This window comes from Saccopteryx leptura, chromosome 2 (genome assembly GCF_036850995.1).
Source record: "Saccopteryx leptura isolate mSacLep1 chromosome 2, mSacLep1_pri_phased_curated, whole genome shotgun sequence".
NCBI classification, from domain to species: Eukaryota; Metazoa; Chordata; class Mammalia; order Chiroptera; family Emballonuridae; genus Saccopteryx; species Saccopteryx leptura.
The window spans coordinates 188,635,295-188,657,514 of NC_089504.1; the positions used below are offsets into that span (position 1 = coordinate 188,635,295).

The 22,220-nt window shown below is 40.3% G+C and overlaps 1 protein-coding gene across 3 annotated transcripts in view; it reads right to left on the minus strand.

Annotated features, from left to right (window-relative positions):
- Window positions 1–22,220, minus strand: part of MFSD1 (major facilitator superfamily domain containing 1) — an 86,857-nt gene that overhangs the window by 38,874 nt on the left and 25,763 nt on the right. Inside the window, exons 12-16 of one of the 3 annotated variants that reach the window (XM_066369845.1) lie at window positions 21,798–21,895; window positions 21,058–21,170; window positions 18,779–18,826; window positions 17,626–17,683; window positions 15,221–15,258 (exon numbers count right to left, since the gene is read on the minus strand). In XM_066369845.1, the coding sequence (XP_066225942.1) occupies window positions 15,221–15,258; window positions 17,626–17,683; window positions 18,779–18,826; window positions 21,058–21,170; window positions 21,798–21,895 (355 nt within the window). Of the gene's footprint in view, window positions 1–15,220; window positions 15,259–15,640; window positions 16,369–17,621; window positions 17,684–18,778; window positions 18,827–21,057; window positions 21,171–21,797; window positions 21,896–22,220 lie in introns of those variants that run through there. The other 2 variants (XM_066369846.1, XM_066369847.1) reach the window with 2 other exon arrangements.

Genomic DNA, 22,220 nt, shown 5'->3' on the forward strand with positions numbered 1-22,220 from the left:
GAAGTCCTCTCAAGTTCAAACCGATGCTTCTGTTCCTACAACAAACCCTCGGGCACTGATAGTTTCACAAAGCCAAAAATGAAATCATTTTCCTCCCAAACTTATTCTTTCCGGTTAAATGGCATTACCAGCCAAGCCAGAAATCTGAGAGTCATCCTTTAGTCCAGCCTCTCCCCCATGTCTGTCACACTCATATTGTTAGATCAACCTCCCATCTTGGTGGCCTCTGCTTTAGTGCAAATTCCCATCCTCTCCTGGGGCTTCACTGCTCCAGTCTATTAACCATTCTCCTGACTCCAGGTTTATTCCCCTCAACCTCCCATTCATTCCCTTCCTTTCTCCAGAATCATCTTCCTAAATGTGTCCTAGCTTAATTCCCAGCATACAAATCTTGCAAAAGCTCCCATTTACCTGCAGGATTAATATCAAAATGCTACACATGGAATGAAAGGTGTTGTGGACCATTAATGGCAAAAAGCCATGATAGATTCGAGGCTTGGCAGGGGGCTAAGTTCTCCCCCCTCCATCTCCTTATTTGGCTTTGATGCTGAGTATTTGCACCCACTCCACTTCCTTCCTTGGGTTGCAGGAAGCAATCAATATACATGCCCTTCCTCTGACTCTTTGTTTGTTTCAGATATTTGTAAATTTCACTAATGTATCCTGTTTTTGCCTTGGGAGAGTTCCTGTCTTAGCCTTTGATGTGCAACTTTGTATCAGGGTCCTTGATTTGCATAGGTCTATATGATAAAGCGAACTGGGGCTGTGGGGCACTCAGATACTGCCAGGCAGTTTGAAGAGTCCTCCCGGTACCATCGGTTTTGTTCTGACAAAGTGTGTTTCCTTAATTCCGCACTGTTATTTGGAGCCGCGCTGGTCTGCGGCAAGTGGCGCCCGAACAGACAACTTGAGTATGAGTACGAGGAAACTAAAACTGAAGGAAGGTGATGGAACTCCCCAAGTGAAGTGCGCACAGTGAGTAAAGAAAGTTTTTGGGGAAAGTGTAGTTGGGATTAAAAGAATATGGGACAGATAGGGTCAAAAGTGAGGGACCTTTATGTAAAAATGTTTCCATATGAAGACAAATCGTTGTCTGAAGAGTATCAGGATAAGCCGGAAACAGAGGGATGTGAATATGAGGATAACTTGAAGTCTGAGGATGACAGGGGGGATGAAAAATCCGTGGCTATGGCTGCCTTAGCCGCGGGGCCTCTGCTGCCCTCAGCTTCTTCCTACATTCAACCCTCTGCTCCTCCGTTCCCTTATCGGGCTGATTGGGAGTCTATAACTCAAAATCTGGGAAATCCCCTCTCCAACAATCTACAGATCAGGCTCAAAATGTAGGGGAAACAATAAGTGATGGCTTTACCCATTTTCCTGTTGTAGAAAGACAGGATGATATGGGGAGACTAGTGCGAGAACAGGAACCTGTACCTTTTAGAGCTCTGAAAGAGCTTAAACTTGCTTGTGCTCAGTATGGGCCTACTGCCCCCTTTTCACTTGGTTTATCAGATATTATTAGTACAAAGGTTCTTCCCCCAAATGACTGGAAGGTGATTGCTTGTGCTTGTCTCTCTGGGGGTGATTATTTGCTGTGGAAGTTGGACTTCATGAAGGGGCTGTTGAGGTAGGAGAAAAATCTCAGCATAGTCAACCTGAGCCACCGGTTACAGCAACTATAGAATATGAGAATGGATAGGAGACTCAGGTATTAGGAAAATTACAGCTTTTCCTGTCATGGTCTGATTTTCTTTAATGTTTTGACTGCGGTCTTCTGAACTATCATTTTGTTTCTCTATTATTCTTTGCCTGGAGGTTGAGGTGGGGGACCTGTGTTGGATCTGACTATAGGAAATATCCCAGCAGCTACCGAGAGCAAATTTTCTCGAGGAGATTTTGTTTAGTCACATCCTTCAGTCTCTCTGTCAGAAAATGCCCTGACTAATATCAGGCAGGCATCTTTCTAATCTGGATGTGCTCTGAAATCCTGGGTTTCTCTCTGGTTTGTGTGGTTTGTCTAATTCTTGTTTCTGTTTAGTCTTTGTTTAATGTTGTCTAAAATGTGTCTGTTTTTAAGGCCTGAATTAAGGTTTTTTTGCATGCAAAAATTGGAAATGCTGGCTCTAATATTTAGAAAAAATAAAATGTTTTTAGAATTTGTAAGGAGCACTCATTTAAATTTAAATAGAATAGAATGTAGATCCTTAAGACTTACTACTGATTTGGTTAGTGCATTGTGAGCTGTGTTCAAAGTTAGGAGCCAAATAGCAACTTAAATATTAGGAAACTCTTGCAAATCTTCTTTGTCATGCTCTTTTTACTTTAAATTTTTTGAATACTGATGGACAGGGTCATTCAGCAGCAGAGAGACTCTGAAACCCTGCAAGCAAAGTCTTCCCTGAAGTGCAATGGAGGGACCCGCTCACAGGAATCTGGCAAGGTCCAGACCCTGTTCTCTTATGGGGCCGAGGATATGTGTGTGTGTTTTTCCTAGGTCTGCTGAAGCTCCTCGGTGGATCCCTGAATGACTGGTGAGACACCATGATTCTAGATGAGAGACTCACTTCACAAGAGCAATTGCATAAGACTTACTATGCTCTCTTCCCTTTCTCAATTATTATCTAATTTTTTTAAATGTTTTAGATCATTTTATTTCTTTTCTGCTCCATTGCTTGAAAAGAGGGCAAAAGGGGGGCCTGATGTGGGTGTTGCTGAACAGAAATCTCATACGGCCGTCTTGAGATTTTTCGAGAGAGATCTCTGTTTAGTATATATCCTTATTTCATTCCTATTAAGGTAGCCCTACTTAAGATCAAGCAGGCCATTGTTTAATCTCTAAAACCCCAGGTTTCACTCTTGATTTGTGTGATTGTATGCGAAGTCTTTGTATAATGTCTAAGTGTTTTTGTTTATAAGACCTGAATTAAGTCCTTACATGAAAAGTAATGATGATATTAGTTTTGGAAGTGCCATTTTGTATTGAAAACAAAATGGGGATAATTTCATTTCCCTATATAAATATAATTTTGTTTGGAATAAGTAAAGCGCGCTCATTTTGGATCCAAAAGACTTGCTGGTTTGGCCAGGCTGCTCCAGGCCACAAGTGAAAGGCTTGAAGCAGCATAGATTTACATAATAAAAGTGTAAAGATTTTTTTTTTTTTACTATAGGAGAATAATGAGGATCACACTGGGATTTTTCAGTTTTGATATGTACTCTTTAAGGTGCTTGTTAATTAATATTAAGGGAGTGTTTTGATAAGTGTGGGAATGTTACTTGAAGGTGCACTTACTCTATTTTTGTTAAAAGTTAACAAAGTCAAGAATTTCTTGCAATCTTTGAAGTCAAAATATTGTAAAGTGTGCTTAACATTTGCTTGAAGATTCAATTGTAAATAATAAGTGGGGGGGGGGGGAGTCATGTTCTGGAGCTCCTGCAGGTCTACCCTGTTACGCTTTTTACTTCAGTTTCTTTTGAATGCTGATGTACAAGAGATGCCAAATTTTTTGTCCTGCAAACTTCTACCCTCTTTTATTTGATTCCAGCTAATAACACTGTTTTGTCTTTTTCTGAATAGCTCCAGATATATAGGCAGATAGGGACCCTCAAGCCCTTCGGCAAGATCTTCTGAGCATGGCTTTTAAGGTACCAAGAGGCAGAAAAAGCCCAAAGGAGATCAGGTAAAACACTAGCTCTTGGCATACGCCTTTAAAGGCTCCAACGCTCCAACTGGAACTTCATCAGGGCCCTGCTTCAATAGTGGAAAGGATGGTCATTTAAGCCAAAGCCTGCCAGGCTTACATGCCTTTGCTGTGAGGAAGAAGGGACACACTGGAAGGTAGGCTTCCCCCTCGCTCCTCTAAGGGAGGGTTCAGTCTCTTCCAGCCCTGCTCCAGCCACCTGTGACCTAACCTTGCCCAGAATACTGGCATTTGCCACTGAAGACTAAAAGGTGCCCAGGGCCATCGGCCCCATCTATGACACTGTGGACGAGCCTGGGGTATTTCTTCCAAGTAGCCGGTAGACTGGTCTCATTTACACAAGCGCCACTTAACTATGTCTTGCCCGAATATTCAGGTTTTTTATTCTTCCCTCAAAGATCTCTGTTGTGGGTATTGATAGTCCTGTTTTCTGCTGCTTTGTTTAATATATAGTCTTTCCTTTATTCCTCCTGCCTCAATGCCCCACTCATATTTTAGGCTAGGGCCTACTCCTAATTCAGAGCTCCTTTTTTGCCAATTTACAAATATACCTCTGCCACCCAGCTTAGTGTATCCCAAGGTTCTCCTCACCACCCCATGGCTGTAAAGCTCCAGTATAGGACCCCTGGGTTCATCTTTCTGGTTTAAAGAAAACAGAAGCTCCATCTTCATGTGTGCTGCAGATGGCTTTTCCTGTCTACCTGGGTCATTGCTAGCTGGGAGCAGCGGTCATTGGGACTTTGACGCTAACTGCAGAGTGTGGAAGAGTGACAGCAATTCCAGTGCCATGAGGACTTCTCCTGAATGTGGAGTTTTCCTGGACTCCTGCTCCTGTGACAGTTTTTGATGCACTGAACTGAGGTTGGGTTGCATTTGCAGAGATTTGGAATGGTGTTGGTGCCAACTTGGACTTGGTGAACACTTTAAGGACATTACTCTTTTATAGATTCTTGTTGTATTATTAGCTTAAAGGGTTTGCTTAAAGGCAAATCCTTGCTTGAAGATTCAATTGTAAATAATAAGGGGGGGGGGGAGTCATGTCCTGGAGCTCCTGCAGGTCTACCCTGTTACGCTTTTTACTTCAGTTTCTTTTGAATGCTGATGTACAAGAGATGCCAAATTTTTTGTCCTGCAAACTTCTACCCTCTTTTATTTGATTCCAGCTAATAACACTGTTGGCTAATAACACTCCTGGACGGTTGGCTCAGTGGTGGAGCGTCAGCCTGGCGTGCAGAAGTCCCGAGTTCAATTCCTGGCCAGGGCACACAGGAGAGGCGCCCATTTGCTTCTCCACCCCTCCCCCTCTCCTTCCTCTCTGTCTCTCTCTTCCCCTCCTGCAGCCGAGGCTCCATTGGAGCAAGGATGGCCCGGGCACTGGGGATGGCTCCTTGGTCTCTGCCCCAGGAGCAGACGTCCCGCAGGGGCAGAGTATTGGCCCCTGGTGGGCAGAGCCTCGCCCCTGGTGGGCGTGCCGGGTGGATCCCGGTCAGGCGCATGCGGGAGTCTGACTATCTCTCCCCGTTTCCAGCTTCAGAAAAAAAAATAAAAAAGTTTGCTTAAAGGCTTTAATCACTGTGACATATTAGTATACTTGTTTTGGGTATCTGTTAGCATTGGCTATACTAATTTTGTGTTTGTTCTGTATTTTTTCCATCTGCCTCCATATTAGAAAATCAGATGAGTGCAAATCTCAGCATACAAATTAAAAAGAAAAGGGGGATATGTTGTGGACCATTAATGGCAAAAAGCCATTATAGATTCGAGGCTTGGCAGGAGGCTAAGTGCTCCCCCCTCCATCTCCTTATTTGGCTTTGATGCTGAGTATTTGCACCCACTCCACTTCCTTCCTTGGGTTGCAGGAAGCAATATACATGCCTTTCCTCTGACTCTTTGTTTGTTTCAGATGTTTGTAAATTTCACTAATGTATCCTGTTTTTACCTTGGGAGAGTTCCTGTCTTAGCCTTTGATGTGCAACTTTGTATCAGGGTCCTTGATTTGCATAGGTCTATATAATAAAGCGAACTGGGGCTGTGGGGCACTCAGATACTGCCAGGCAGTTTGAAGAGTCCTCCCGGTACCATCGGTTTTGTTCTGACAAAGTGTGTTTCCTTAATTCCGCACTGTTATTTGGAGCCGCGCTGGTCCGCGGCAGAAAGGCCCTCAGCAATGCACTTCCTATGAAAGCTTTCAACCTAAACTCTCCGTGCCCCTTCATTCCACTTTCATTAACAGTGAGCTCTCCCAGGATCAGCTCTACAACTTCCCCAATCTCACCCATGGTTTCTCTGTTTAGGTGAATCATATTACTTTACAATGCAGCTCAGAGACTATCTCAACCCCATCAGCCATTGCTGTATGATAGTCACTGGTCCTTTGTCCATTTTCCCCCAGTCTCCAATGAGACCCTTAAAGGAAGGTGGTCTACATTTTCTACATCTCTGAGTCACCACTTCTACTAAAGTGCCATCAATGATACCAGAAACAGTAACACATAAGTCTGCATATCTTACATTATCAAGATTATTACATCATGCTTGGTTTTCCCTACAGCTACATTTCTTTGAATCATAAGAGGATGTCAAAGACAACACATATTCCATATCGTAATTTATGAAACAGAGCATATTAAATAAAAATAATCAGCCTGATCAGACAGTGGCACAGTGGATAGAGTATTGGACTGGGACTCAGAAGACCCAGGTTTGAAACCCCGAGGTTGCCAGCTTGAGCGCGGGCTCAATAGGCTTGAGCAGGGGCTCATCACCTTGAGTGTGCAGTCGCTGACTTGAAGCCCAAGGTCGCTGGCTTGAGCAAGAGGTCACTCACTCTGCTGTAGCCTCCTGGTTAAGGCACATATGAGAAAGCAATCAATGAACAACTAGGGTGCCACAAGAATTGATGCTTCTCATCTCTCTCCCTTCCTGTCTGTCTGTCCCTCTCTGTCTCTCTCTCTCTGGCTCTCTCCCTGTCTCTGTCACAAAAAATAATAATAAATAAAAATAATCATAAAAACTGTATGTACTTTGTTATCAGATTAGAAAAGCATTTTAAAAATCCAAGTGCTGGGCCTGGCCTATGATGGCACAGTGGACAGAGCATTGACCTGGAATGCTGAGGTTGCTGGTTCAAACCCCTGGGTTGCCCGGTCAAGGCACATTTGATATGCAAGCAATGAACTACAGTGAAGCAACTATAGTTGATAGTTCTCGATCTTCTCCTCTGTAAAATCAATAAATTAAAATCTTTAAAAAAAATCCAAGTGCTAGAATACAACCCAAAACTTCTAGAGTCCTCAATGAAGGCAGCATATGTGTTATCTTAAAGTATTACAATAGCTTCCCTTGGAAATCCTCATTAAGAAACTGTTCTATAGCCTATTCAATGGTTGTAGTAGCCAGAACACATTATTTATTAAAATTCATAGACTTATAAAATAAAGCCATGGAAAACATTCTAAAACATCCATTAAATATGCCTGTCCTCTTAGGCCCATCCCGCCCTCCCACCCTTCAATCCAGGACTCCATCTCCACAGATCCCACAGGAACCAAGAGAGCACATTATTTCTCTTCTCATTTCATGAGCAATGACTTTTAAAATCTGAGATAACATCTCCCCAGGCCCACCCCCTCACTACCTTCTTGTCCCAGCCCAAGCTTCCTGCTGCTACAGAGGGCCCTCCTCCTCCCACCTCCCTCCACTGACAGTGTGTCCCTCGCTTGTCCACTGCACCCTCTGAAATCTGGCTCCACTGGGCTGGGGATGGGGGAGATATTCACCTTCTGTCCTGACACTTTTACCTCTCCCCCAGGGTGGATGGGGTCTGCTTTGAAAGGTTAAAACTAAAAAAAAAAAAAAAAAAAAAGGTTAAAACTACCAGAATGTGTAACACATAGAACTCTAACATCATCAGACTTTCCTTGGAAAACTGAGCAAGCCTTAATATTTGGGGGAAGGGGGACAATGGGATAAGGTGTGTAAGAAGCTTGAAAGTGTCACCAGCCCGCACTTTCAGCTGTTTGTGAACAAGCCGCCATTATCCTAGAGATTCCTGAGCATGCTTCACTCCCCTGCCAGAGTGCTCAAAGGAAGCCAGAAGCAACCCCAGGAGGGTTAATACAGTCCAACGCACCAACTAATCCATTCAGTGCAACAGATTGATAGCTATTTCTCTAGACAATGTTTAGATCATGCATCAATGACTATCATCTAAATATGGTAATTAGCCATATCATACCTGTATGTTTTATAAATTAAGAACCTGAGTGCTAAAAGGAACTCTAGTGATCTTCTACTTGCTAATCAGGAAATGGAAGCATAAAAAGCTACTACCTAATAAAACTTAGGAGACAAGCACAAGAGGTGACCCTCTCCAAAGTCAAACTCCCACAGAGTACACTGATTTGCAGTCAAACCTTAAAAAAAAAAAAAAAACCAGTTTAGGGAACATTCTAAGTTAGGCAGAACAGCTGCCATAATGTGGGGCTAATAAAAACCTACCAACGAGATAACACGTTAGTTTAGTACATAACCATGTACACACACATTTCAGGGGGAAAAGTGGCAATAAATGTGTCATAAATTGACTGTCGGCCTGCCTGCAAGATGTCAAGGACTTTCCAGTATTTCTCAGTTTTCCCCACAGCAATTCTAAGCAGTAAATTCCTACTCAGGGTTCAACAACCTCCCCACCCGGGCCCCCAGGGGACACTCCAAGAGTACGCAAAGGGAGGAGCCAAGGGTTCTGAGGCTGTGGGGAGGCATCACAGAAAACATGGACAGCTTGCAGACAGCTTACAGCTGTTCTTTGCTACCACTGGGATCAAAAACAAAGTGTATCATTCATTTAGCCATACCCCATTCTCTAGTGCTTTCTCCTACAGTTAATCACACGCAATCTTCTTCCTGACAATGAAAATTCTATTTTTAACTCAGGGCTCCATTGAACTCCTACCTGCATCCTCAAAGTTCTTTAGAAAACACTACCTGTTACCTTCCTCCCTTCTGAACACTAATACCACTTTCTTCAAACTCAAGATAATATGTACATATCCTTCAGACATGCTTGCTTTTACAAAAGGAGTAACACAAAATCTTTCACAAAATAAGGCCATCACTCCCTATATCAGTATGCTCTCTAATGAAACTTTATTAATGACTGCTTAATATACTGCTCACAAAAATTAGAGGATATTTCAAAATGATTATGAAGCAAAAAAAGCATTTTATTTTTTAAACAAGAACATCAGAAAAGCAAATGAGCGGCCCTGGCAGTTGGATCAGCTGTAGAGTGTTGGCCCAGCATGTGGAAGTCCTAGGTTCAATTCCCGGCCAGTACACACAGGAAAAGTAAGTGCCCATCTGCTTCTCCACCCTTCCCCCTCTCCTTCCTCTCTGTCTCTCTCTTCCCCTTCTGCAGCCAAGGCTCCACTGGAGCAAAGTTGGCCCAGGCGCTGAGAATGGCTCCATGGCCTCCACCTCAGGCGCTAGAATGGCTCCGGTTGCAACAAAACAATGCCCCAGATGGGCAGAGCATCGCCACCTAGTGGCTTGCTGGGTGGATCCCAGTGGGGCACATGCAGAATCTGTCTCTCTGCCTCCCCGCTTCTCACTTCAGAAAAATACAAAAGAAAAAAAAAAAAAGAAAATAACAAGTCAAAGAAAGTTATTCAATTATGCAAATGAGTTGCAAAACCAACTTTTACTTTATTGGTGAAAAAGCATTGTACAGGCCCTGGCCAGTTGGCTCAGTGGTAGAGCGTCGCCTGGCATGCGGAAGTCCCAGGTTCGATTCCCATCCAGGGCACACAGGAGAGGCGCCCACCTGCTTCTCCACCCCTCCCCCTCTCCTTCCTCTCTGTCTCTCTCTTCCCCTCCCGCAGCCGAGGCTCCATTGTAGCAAAAAGATGGCCCAGGCGCTGGGGATGGCTCCTTGGCCTCTGCCCCAGGTGCTAGAGTGGCTCTGGTCGCGACAGAGCGATGCCCCAGAAGAGCAGAGCATCGCCCCCTGGTGGGCATGCCGGGTGGATCCCCGTCGGGCACATGCGGGAGTCTGTCTGTCTCCCCGTTTCCAGCTTCAGAAAAATACAAAAAAAAAAGCATTGTACAAAAGGCTGGAAGTACCGGGGTATCTGCACGTTCCCTGATCTTGAAAGTGAACATCCTGCAATTTCCCAGCCCTTGCAATGCCCCTGCAACATGATTTGCCTGCATGCAAAGCCTGGAGAGTCATAGGATATTTTGAAGCTGGTCGAACACAGACGACAGTAGCAACAGCACTTGGAACATCCCAAAGCATGATTAGCAGACTGTGGAATCACTTTCAAGAGACTGGCACAGCACAAAGATGAGGGCAGGGTCACGCATCTGCCACAACAGCAAGAAATGACCGCTACTTGACCTTATTTGCAAGAAGGAACAGGTGCAGCAATGCAACAGAGCTGTGGGGATGGCTTCTTGGTGCCACTAGATGACGGATATGCGCCCAAACCGTACGAAATCAGCTCCATCATGTTGGACTACATGCCCAGAGACCAATGGCATGTATTCTCTTATCTGCTGAACACCACAGAACCCATAAAAGGTGGGCTGATGGGCATCCACATTGGACTCGTGATGAGTGGTCAACTGTCCTCTTCTCTAAGTCACAGTTCAGTCTGCAGCCAGACAATCATTGTATCCTAATATGGCGTGAACAAGGAACACGGGAGAATCCACATTTCATGCGAGAAAGGGACTCTTTCAGTGGTGGTGGAATCATGGTGTGGGCTGGCATCAGCATTGGTGGGCATACCAACCTCCAAGTCATCAGAAACAGTACACTGTCAGATATCAAGATGAGGTCCTGCACCCTATAATGGTACCCTATGCTGGAGCAGTTGGACACAAGTTTCTTTTCATGGACAATAATGCAAGCACTGTACACACTGCATCAACAACATGCTTCAGGAGGCAGGAATCGAACACATGGACTGGCCTTCACGTTCTCCAGACCTGAAGTCCATTGAACAGGCTTGGGATGCACTGGGAAGATGTCTGGCAAACCGTCCAATGCCTCCCAAAACAAGTCTTGAGCTGGAAGTTGCCCTGGAGCAAGAGTGGCAGAGGATCCCATAAGAACTGCTGGACAGTCTGATCCTGTCCTGCTCCATCGCTGTCAGTGTTTTGGCAGTCTCGGGTGACCATACACCCTACTGAACAGTCAATGTATGGCCCTCTCATCCAGTTTGACATGCTTCTGTTCATCCCCATTATGTCACTTGCTACTCAATCACTATAATTGAGTTTGCATCTCATTTGTATAAACAAACTTTCTTTGACTTGTCATTTGCTTTTCTGTTCTTGTTTAATAAAAAAAATTCAAATGTTTCATCACTTCATATTCATTTTGAAATATCCCTTAATTCTTGTGAGCAGTATTCCACTTTAGGCACATGATACGATGTATTTAACTGATCTATTTTTATAAACATGGGTGGTTTCCTATTTTAGGCTATTATAAGCAACCTTGCAATGAAGAGACTTTCTTAGAATATATCAATATTTATGTGTAGCCATCTGATGATTTCCTTAGGATAAATTATTAGAAATGGAATTGCTAAGCCAAGTCAGGTAGCCTATCACTATATCCCTTTTAGATCTTCTTATTCATAATGCAGTTGTCCTTCATAGTTATTCCAGTGATGGCTGGTGGCACAGTGGATAAAGCATCGACCTGCAATGCTAAGGTTGCCGGTTCGAAACCCCAGGCTTGCCCAGTCAAGCCATGTATGAGAAGCAACTACTGTTGAGTTGGTGCTTCCTGCTCCTCCCCCCACACATTATAAAAAAAATTTATAAAATAAATTTTTTAAAAAGTTATTCCGATTTACTTTTTATTTATGTATCATTCAAAAAATATTTATTTTGTGCTAAGCACTATGGACACAGTCATTATTCATATAAGAAACACAGTTCTTACCGTCAAGGAGCTTACAATTTAGAGGAGAGAGAAACCCACACCACCACCAATCTTCACTATGGGCTGAGGTAAGTGAAGAAGGAGAAGTACAGGGTGTTCTGAAGACCACAGGAATTCGTTTCTGTAGGAATGATGGTTCTGAGCAGGGGATAAGGTTTCCTGTTGGAAATCCAATGAAACCAGGTCATAGTGAATTCTAGATTAAACATTCTAAGCAAAGGGAGCATGGACAAAGCCTCTGAAAAGAGATGCAATCTGACTCATTTGAAAAAATATAAACAGCTTACTGCAGCAGGCAAGGAGGTAGTGGAAAGAGAAAGGCAGGCCAACCACACAAGCCCAGCAGCAGCAGCGGCTGACTCCCTATCCTCCCCCCATTGGGGAGGCCAGCATTGAACTAGCCAAGGGCTAGAACAGTTACAGGGCAGTAAAAGCCTAAGGAACTAACACTTGAATAATGACACAACTATAAATTAGAAAAACTGATGTAAGTAAACCTACCCAAAAAAGAATGCATTTTTAATCTGTTCCAGAAATTTTAAGCATAAAATACTATGCCACGTGCTTTAAACAATATAATCAGCTAACTTTTTTGGTTCAATGGTTGTAGTCTAAAACAGTTTTTCAACAACCAGTCCAAAGCCGAGACACCAGAAATTTTGTGCCAGTTCGCAAAAGAGTTATCCAACCTGGTGTTGAATGAAGATTATAGACCCAATAATCTTAGTTGATTTCGCTTATGCTCAGGGTGATTTCTGCTTTAGCGGTCCCTGAAATAATTCTATTCTCACTGGTTCCCAAGTGTAAAAAGGTTAAAAACCATAGGTCTAAAATATCTGTGTGCCCATAGAGAGCAAAACACATGAAAAATTCCTTGACTTTAATATGCTAAGACTAAGTCAATTAAAACGTGTTTATGTCTATCACAAAAATTTCATATCCACATTTTATTTAATGTGAAAAACATAAATGTCTAGAGAAAAACCTAATTCTCATAATCTTTCAATGACTGTAATAAGGCAAATTTTCTTTATTTCAACACAGATTTTCTTATCTTCCTCTTAAGAGTTAAAATCAGTGTTTAAATTTTGTGTGTGTGTGTGTGTGTGTGTGTGTGTGTGTGTGTGACAGAGACAGAGAAAGACAGGCAGAGAGAGGAAAAGTTGGGACAGACAGGAAGGGAGACAGATGAGAAGCACCAATTCTTCACTGTAACTCCTTAGTTATTCACTGATTGCTTTCTCATATGTGCCTTCACCAAGGGGCTACAGCAGAGCAAGAGACCCCTTGCTCAAGCCAGTAACCTCTGGGCTCAAGCCGGCAACCAAGAGGTCATGTCTATGATCCTGTGCTCAAGCTGGTGAGACCCTGCTCAAGCCCATTGACCCTGCATTCAAGCCAGTGACCTCAGGGTTTCAAACCTGGGTCCTCTGTGTCCCAGTCCAATGTTCTATCCACTGCACCACCACCACCAGGTCAGGCTGTTAAAATTTTTTAAAAATCAAAAGTTAGGTAAAATCCAGCACCCATTTATGATCAAAATTCTCACCAAAGTAGGAATACAGAGAACATACCTCAACATGATAAAGATCATCTATGACAAACCACGGCCAACATCATACTCAATGGGGAAAACTTAAAAGCAATTTCCTTAAGATCAGGAACAAGGCAAGGGTGCCCCCTTTCACTACTCTTCAACATAGTTCTGGAAGTCCTAGCCACAGCAATCAGACAAGAAGAAATAAAAGGCATCCAAATTGGAAAAGAAGTAAAACTATATTTGCTGATTACATAATACTGTACATAGAAAACTCTGGTGGCAGGTTGGGTTAATTTTTACAATATAGTTGTGAAGTGCTATATTGTTCTTTCCCCTTCTGAAAGCAATTGTTTCCTACAATCTCTGTCTGGCTCATTTCTGTAGTAAGACAGAGACACTTGGTCTCAAACATTATAAAAAATTTAAAAGAAAACTCTGAAGTATCAGTAAAAAAACTACTAGACCTAATAAAAGAATTCAGCAAGATGGCAGGATATAAAATTAATATTCAGAAATGAGAGGCATTTTTATACACCAACAATAAACTGTTTGAAAGAGAAATTAAAAAAACAATTCCGTTCACTATTGCAAAAAAAAAAAAAAAGAGTGCCTAGGAGTAAATTTAACAAAGGAGGTAAAAGACTTGTACTTGGAAAATTATAAAATGTTGATAAAAGAAATCATGAAAGATACAAACAAGTGGAAGCCTATACCATGTCCATGGATAGGAAGAATAAACATCATTAAAATGTCTATATTATCCACAGCCAGCTATACATTCAATGCAATTCCTAATAAAATATCAATGGCATACTTCACAGATATAGAAGAAATATTCCAAAAATTTATATGGAACCAAAAAAGAACAGAAATAGCCTCAGCCATCTTGAAAATGAAGAATAAAGTGGGAGTATCACACTTCCTGACATCAAAATATACTACAAGGCCATTGTACTCAAAATAGCTTGGTACTGGCATAAGAACAGGCATACTGATCTGTGGAACAGAACAGAGAACCCAGAAATAAATCCACAGCTTTATGGTCAATTAATATTTGACAAAGGACGTAAGAGCATACAATGGAGTAAAGACATTCTCCTTTAATTAATGGTATTGCGGAAATTGAAAAGGTACTTGCAAAAAAATGAAACTAGACCACCAACTTACACCATTCACAAAAGTAAACTCAAAATGGATAAAAGACTTATATGTAAGTCATGAAACCATAAATATCTTGGAAGAAAACAGGCTGTAAACTCCCCAATATTGCTCATAGCAATATTTTTGTTGATTTATCTCCACGGGCAAGTGAAATAAAGGACAGGATGAACAGATGGGACTGTATCAAACTGAAAAGCTTTTGCACAGCAAAAGACACCATGAACAAAATAAAGACAGCCCACACAATGGGAGAACATATTCGCCGATCCGTCTGATAAGGGGTTAATAACCAAAATTTATAAAGAACTTGTAAAACTCAATACCAGGAAGGTAAACAATCCAATTTAAAAATGAGCAAAAGAACTGAATAGACATTTCTCCAAAGAGGAAATACAGATCGCCAAATAGGCATATGAAAAAATGTTCAATGTCACTAATCATCAGAGAAATGCAAATTAAAACCACAATGAGATATCACCTCACACCTGTCAGAATGGCACTTATTAACAAAACACATAAGTGCTGGCGAGGGTGTGGAGAAAAGGGAACCCTCCTGCACTGCTGGTGGGAATGCAGACTGGTGCAGCCACTGTAGAAAATAGTATGGAGATTCCTCAAAAAAATAAAAATAGAATTGCCTTTTGACTCAGCCATCCTACTTTTAGGAATATATCCCAAGAATATCAAATCACTGATTCAAAAGAAGATAGGCTCCCCCCTGTTTACTGCAGCATTGTTTACAATAGCCAAGATCTGGTAACAGCCCAAGTGTCTGTCAGTGGACAAGTGGATTAAAAAGCAGTGGTACATATACACAATGGAATACTATGCAGCCATTAAAAAAGAAGGAAATCTTACCTTTTGTGATAGCATGGATGGACCTGGTGATTATTAGGCTAAGTAAAATAAGCCAGGCAGAGAAAAAAAAATATTATAATATCTTACTTATACGTGGAATCTAATGAACAAAGTGAACTGACGAATGGAATAGAGGCAGAGGCGGGGTCACAGGGAGCAGAGGGACAGCTGTCAGAGGGTAGAGGATGAGGGGATGGGATCAGTGAAGGTAAAGGGATTAGTGAAACTATATATACATAACACAGAGATACAGATAACAAGACAGCAAATCCTAGAGGGAAGGGAGAGGGAGTTAGGGGGAGGGGGGCAGAAGGGGTATAAAAAGAAACAGAGGGGTGGCGGGTGAGGGAGTTATATTCAGTGGGACACTTGAATCCATGTAAACACAATAAATTAAAATTTAAAAAAAGACATCATGTATTCTTTTTACAGTATTTTTATTTATCATATAGATATGCAATTATTATAATTTAAAGGATATCTTTAGTAACTGATTAGACTATAAAAAACTGTACAGAAAGTTTGGACCACAAAATTATGTCCCTGAATAACAAAGGTGCTCAGTAGCGGAGAAATAAAGTAGCTCAAAAGGGTCACCGCCCAGCAACCTCTCATCACTAGAAAGAGCAGAATACAATCTGCTATTTGGGAAAATGAAGAGACTTCACTTCATTAAGTATCTTTCAAATACTGTATTTTCTATTACAAAAGGGAATGCTTATTAAAATGCCACAGTTTATTGTATATAAAATATTCCTTCTACCCCCTCAAAAGCTTTTCAAATTTTTTTTGCTTTAAGAAAAAGCCATCTCCTCAAGACATACCTTAAGAAAATGAACTCAGTATAAGACTTCCATTATTTACTGTCCTTACTAAAATTCACCTGCACATCCCAGAGCAATTTCCTAAACTTCACTGTTGATTAGCCGAATCTGAAGTAAAACTCTTTAGCTATACTCAAAAGACAGAGGGTAAAATAATACAAATATTCTTTGAAATACGTATACCTGAAATATGAATAACTTTCCAGACCATTATTTTTTCTAATGACTAAACTCTAAATAAAAGTTACTTTTAAAATAAAATTGGAGTTTTCAAATCAATGATGTGTGCAGCCCATTCTCATGACAGTCATTTAAACTTCTCATCTGCAAAACATAATACAATAAATTATCAAAAAGAGGGGAACAACACAAAGCCCCATCAGGTTTGCAAAACAAAAACCATGTGCATTATAAAACACAAATTGCCAAATAATAAACATCACACATTTTGCTGGGTAATCTTTTAAATCTTGATAATCATAAGAGTAACATACAATCAATGTAAAAAATTTAGAAAATATAGAAAACCAAAGAAAAAAATAAACTCTTAGAACCCTATCATTCAAACAGAATTGTTAATATTTGGGGGTTGTTTTTTCACTTTTTCCTGTGTTCCCATTTTTTCTATTCTATACAAGTAATAGGTTTAAGAAATATACATGCCTACATATTTAAAAAAGAAAAATTAGGATATTATATTTGCATTTTAACATATGACATGTTAAATATCTCTGACTTTAGAAAGCCTTCTAAAACATGATTTAAAAAGCATAATATATAGATGTGTCATAATATATTTAACCATTTCCTTACTCTGGGACATTTATGGTGTCTCCAATTCTTTTACATAATACACAAGGATTGTCATAAAGATATTTAAAACTTACAATACTTTTGATTATTTTCTTAAAATGTATTTCTAGAAATAGAATTACATTAAAAGGGAATTTGATATAGCCAAAATTCACCACCTTGTTCTACTAGATTTTAAATTTTCAAAATTCATAAAACAATTATATGGTATATATTTAAAAATACATTTTTAAAGTAAAAAAAATATTCAATGTTTAAAAAATTAGAAATAGGAAATAGAATCACTATTATGTTGTAGCAGACACTCAGGGAAAAAAGTAAATTAACTTAAACCACACACTATATACTTTAATCTGTTTCAAATGAGTCAGAGAATACAGAAAGCATATTAGTACCAAGAAAAGATAAAAAATTATCTCAGTGGTTTAAGAAAAAAAAATATCAGAGAGAACAGAGGGTGAGCCCAACAGAGGAACTTAGGACAAAGACCTCTGCTCCAATAAATTACAAATACTACACATCTCTTTCTCTTGGAAGGCAATTTAAAGACAAATTCCTTTTTTGCCTTCATTTTCACCTTTGATCTCCACCTTTTAAAATTTTCTGATCCAAACAGGAATTCTGTTATAGTAGTTCTAGAAATAGTCATTAGCTCTCAAACTGTAAGAAGAAGACTTTCTTTAAAATCCAATCCTAATACCTTGATATAAAATACAAATGTTTTAAAATTTCAAAATAAAGACAACTTTCCTCTTTTTCAATACTTACTCAGCATGGGAAAGTTTTATTTCTTTCCTTTGTCTTGCAGAATAATTTAGGTTCCCACCTAAAACACAAATGAGCATATGGTATTTCCAATACAGCTGCTCTAGGAAAAGCTCAGCACGCACACAGCGCACACACACACACACTGGCACTGGCACTTTAAAGTAATAGAAAAGGCTATGGAAGATGAGAGTTTCTCTCCTGAAACATTCCCAAAGGAAAAAAATGTTTTTTTAAGAATCCTTATATGATACAAAAAATCACTTCTTAATTGTAGCTTTTTTTTTAAGTTTGGACTTATGTATTACCTCACTCAGGTTTTCTTTTTTTTTTTTTTTTTTTTTTAATTTTTTATTTATTCATTTTTAGAGAGGAGAGAGAGAGGGAGAGAGAGAAACAGAGAGAGAGAAGGGGGAGGAGCTGGAAGCATCAACTCTCATATGTGCCTTGACCAGGCAAGCCCAGGGTTTCGAACCGGCGACCTCAGCATTTCCAGGTCGATGCTTTATCCACTGCGCCACCACAGGTCAGGCCACTCAGATTTTCTTAACTGGGACATTGTATCAAATTTCAGTAACAGTGAGAATTTCAAGAAATTAAAGAAAATGACCTAAAATTATTAAAACAGCATGTGTATTCATACTTCTAAATATATAGCAACCTTTAAGGGTAAGCCAGTTAGAAAAATTGATAAAGTTAACATCAAAAATCTTATAAAAAGAAAAAAACACAAATGCATGTAGTACATGTATGTTCACAAAAGGAAAAAAAAGTCTGCAATTTCTCATTCTATATCAAATACTTTCAACTTTAAAGTGAAAATTTTAGTTATAAATTTGTTCACCTCTTTTTTTAAATATAAGACAACATAGGAATGGCTTTAGTTTATTAAAAATGCTTCTTTATGCTAATATAAAAACATCGAAAATTTTATATTACAAAGCTTACACTGAACTGACCCAAAATGACAATTTTAATAAATGTGAAGGTCCAGAATACATAACTGTTTTATATAATGCAATGCTTCCATCACTACAAAAGGAATGTCATTTTACTTGAGCGAAAGCACTGGCTTCTAAAAAGGCACGCAGAAAATCGTGTGACCTCACAAGATTATCCATTAGTTTAAGAAGAAAGTACTTGAACTCCTACTTACCCTGGACATGATTCACCAAATAGAGTAAGACCACAGCTGAAAGTGACACTGGAAATGAAAAAAACACAGGACCCTTAAAAAACATATACTTCTACCCAATAGTTCCTATGTAATCATAATTACAAAGTAAAACATAGACAAATCAAATAAATCTTGACTATCCAGCATTTAAAAATAAAAACATCATTCACATTATATTCCAAAAAGCACTAAAAATAAGTTACACACTACCTTCTCCATAGGTTACCTGAGCCCAGGAATGGCAAGGCCAGCAAAAGAGAAACAGACACGCACAAGAGAGTGGGCGATCCACCCATGGTCTGCCCCTGAAACACCTTCCTCTTCCTTTATAAGTGCTGGTCCATTCCAGCACTTCCCAAAGACTCCTGCCAGCCCCTAGACTGTTTATTTATTTTATATATATTATATATATAATTTTTTGTGTGTGTGTGACAGACAGAGAGAGGGACAAAGAGAGAGACAGGGTCAGACAGACAGGGAGAGAGATGAGAAGCATCAATTCTTCGTTGCAGTTCCTTAGTTGTTCAGTGATTGCTTTCTCATATGTGCCTTGACTGGGGGGCTACAGCATACCGAGTGATCTCTTGCTCAAGCCAGCGACCTTGGGCTCAAGCCAGTGCCCATGGGATCATGTCTGTGATCTCACACTCAAGCCAGCTACCCTGCGCTCAAGCTGGTGAGCCAACCTGCAAGCCAGGTGAGCCCGCGCTCAAGTTGGTGACCTCGGGGTTTCAAACCTGGGTTCTCCACATCCCAGTCTGACAATCTATTCACTGCACCACCGCCTGGTCAGGCTAGACTATTTATATTTTTTACAGAGATCCAAACAGAAGCAATCCTTTGGGGGGTTAGGGGGTGATAGGTCTGCAAAAACTATGTCCATTTTACAAATTAACAAGAATGTGTCATTAGGATCCAAGACCCCCAGAGCCAGTGAAAAACTTAGAAAGTCAGGTGACTGGCTTTGTATCTTAACAAGGTACACTTAATTTACTTAAAATTAATATGGCAACAAAAACATTTTTAAATGACATGGTGGTTGGTTTGGGAAACAAATATATATGAAACTGTTGCTTGAAATTAAGCCACATGTTGCAGCATCATAAATACTTCCATGACCCACTTCTTAAAGGACCCACTTTTTAAAAACAGGTAATGTTTTGGTGTGCTTATTTCTATATTTATGAGATACAATGTATTCAGGCTACTTATAGGCAATTATTTATAAATACCATACTTAAATTATAGTCATTATTCCCTATAAATAAAAATGAAGTCTGATAATATCACTGGGGCTTGCCATTTTAAGTATATATGATCAAAGTACAAAAGTCACTTTCATATGTTATATGAGAATTTTTTTCAGATGAACACAATTTATGTGTACGGTGAAGACTATCAATGAAAAATTGTCTATTTTTTCAGTTTTCAACCCTTTCCTAATGCTTCCTATTTTTAACCAACAAATCTATAGGTAAAAATTAAATAACAAAACAAAGGATAAAAGTAATTTAAAACTGCCTAATGAATTAACCATGAATATACCTAAATCACACATATATCCACACAATCACATCAGGGACATACTCAGGACCCTTCAAATATAATAGTTCTCCTTTAAAGGGGAAAATGTTTTCTTAAAACTACCACAAATATTTAAAACAGAATGTAAATCATATTCACTGCTGCCTTTAAAAATAGGAATCTCCTGGCCTTGGCCGGTTGGCTCAGCAGGAGAGCGTCGGCCTGGCTTGCGGGGGACCCGGGTTCGATTCCTGGCCAGGGCACATAGGAGAAGCGCCCATTTGCTTCTCCACCCCCCCTCCTTCCTCTCTGTCTCTCTCTTCCCCTCCCGCAGCCAAGGCTCCACTGGAGCAAAGATGGCCCGGGCGCTGGGATGGCTCCTTGGCCTCTGCCCCAGGCGCTAGAGTGGCTCTGGTCGCAGCAGAGCATCGCCCCTGGTGGGTGTGCTGGGTGGATCCCGGTCAGGCACATGCGGGAGTCTGTCTGACTGTCTCTCCCCATTTCCAGCTTCAGAAAAAAGAAAAAAGAAAAAAAAATAGGAATCTCCTAAAAAATGCCTTAAAGGATCCTCAGAGAACTACAAAGTCATCAGCTGGGAAGGTCTGATGCACAGGCTAAGAATTAGGCAAATCAGAGATACATCTTAGAGAACTGGTTTAAAAGAAGAGCATAAATAAGAACACTGTTACATACCAAAAATAAACTAAATGAAAGTTGCCACATGCCACACTTACTAGAAACAAAGGCAATGAAGAAAACTTCTAAAAACAAATATCCCCGAGTATCCAATATCATGCCAGCAATGATGGAAACCACCGCCAACCCAAGATTCTGAATGGACTGCATGCTACAATTTAAGAAATACAAAAACACGTTTCAATTTCAAAAGTCTTCAGAGTAACAATTCACTATAAATATTAGTTTCTATACACCATATACTATTCATGTTAAGACTTTTTCAACCAAGGATGACCTGATTCAATTTGCTTTTTATACCACAACGTTTCTTTGACTGGACTTCTTCCTCAAAGGCAAGTTTCTTCCAAGTAGCAGGTAAACTGATAAAAAAAAAAAAAGGCAAGCAAGCTTGCCCTATTAGGTGCACTATAAACTCAAAACCTTCCTGCTGAATGAAAGAAAGGGCTAAGTGAATACCAACCCCCTTTTGCCTTTTAGGCCAGAGACCAGATTCAACTCCTCACTGAGAAGCCATCAGATAAACAGGCAGCGATGACAGTGTCAGCAATTACCTCATAGGCTAGCTTAACTCCAGCTCTCTTGCTGGATGGAGGCCTGGAGAAGTTTTATAGACACAAGAGTACCACAAATAGATTAATTGACTTTTCTTGTTAATTCCAGGTTCAGAGCTGTCCCAGAAGCCTAAGGACGACCAGATTCAGAGACCTGGGGTTTCATAGCTAATTAAGTTGATACAGCAGAGAGAGACATTACATGATTCAGTGCAAATACATACAAGCCATATGCAGTTCCCAGTTGATGTTCAGGAACTACAAACGCCACCATTGGCCACAATGCACAGGCAAGCAATGAATAGGAGAGTCCCAGGAGACACTGTAGAAAGCAAAACAGAAAAGGGAAAAGTTTTATAATAACAAAAAGGTGACTTTCCTTGATGCAGACCAGCAAGAATGATATAGTAGCTAATATATGAATATGCATGCAACTTTTATTGTAATCAGGTTAAAATTCATATTCAATACAAAAAAAGTCCTGGGGCTCTCACACAGGCCCCTCCAGTGATGAAATGCATGCACACCATCTCAACCACTATGTATTATATGCATATATAACCGCCTGGGCCCATGGTGCAGTCAAGAACCAAGAAAACAGTTAAATTTGCAAAAACTTATTACCAATGTTTTAGGCAAGCCAATTT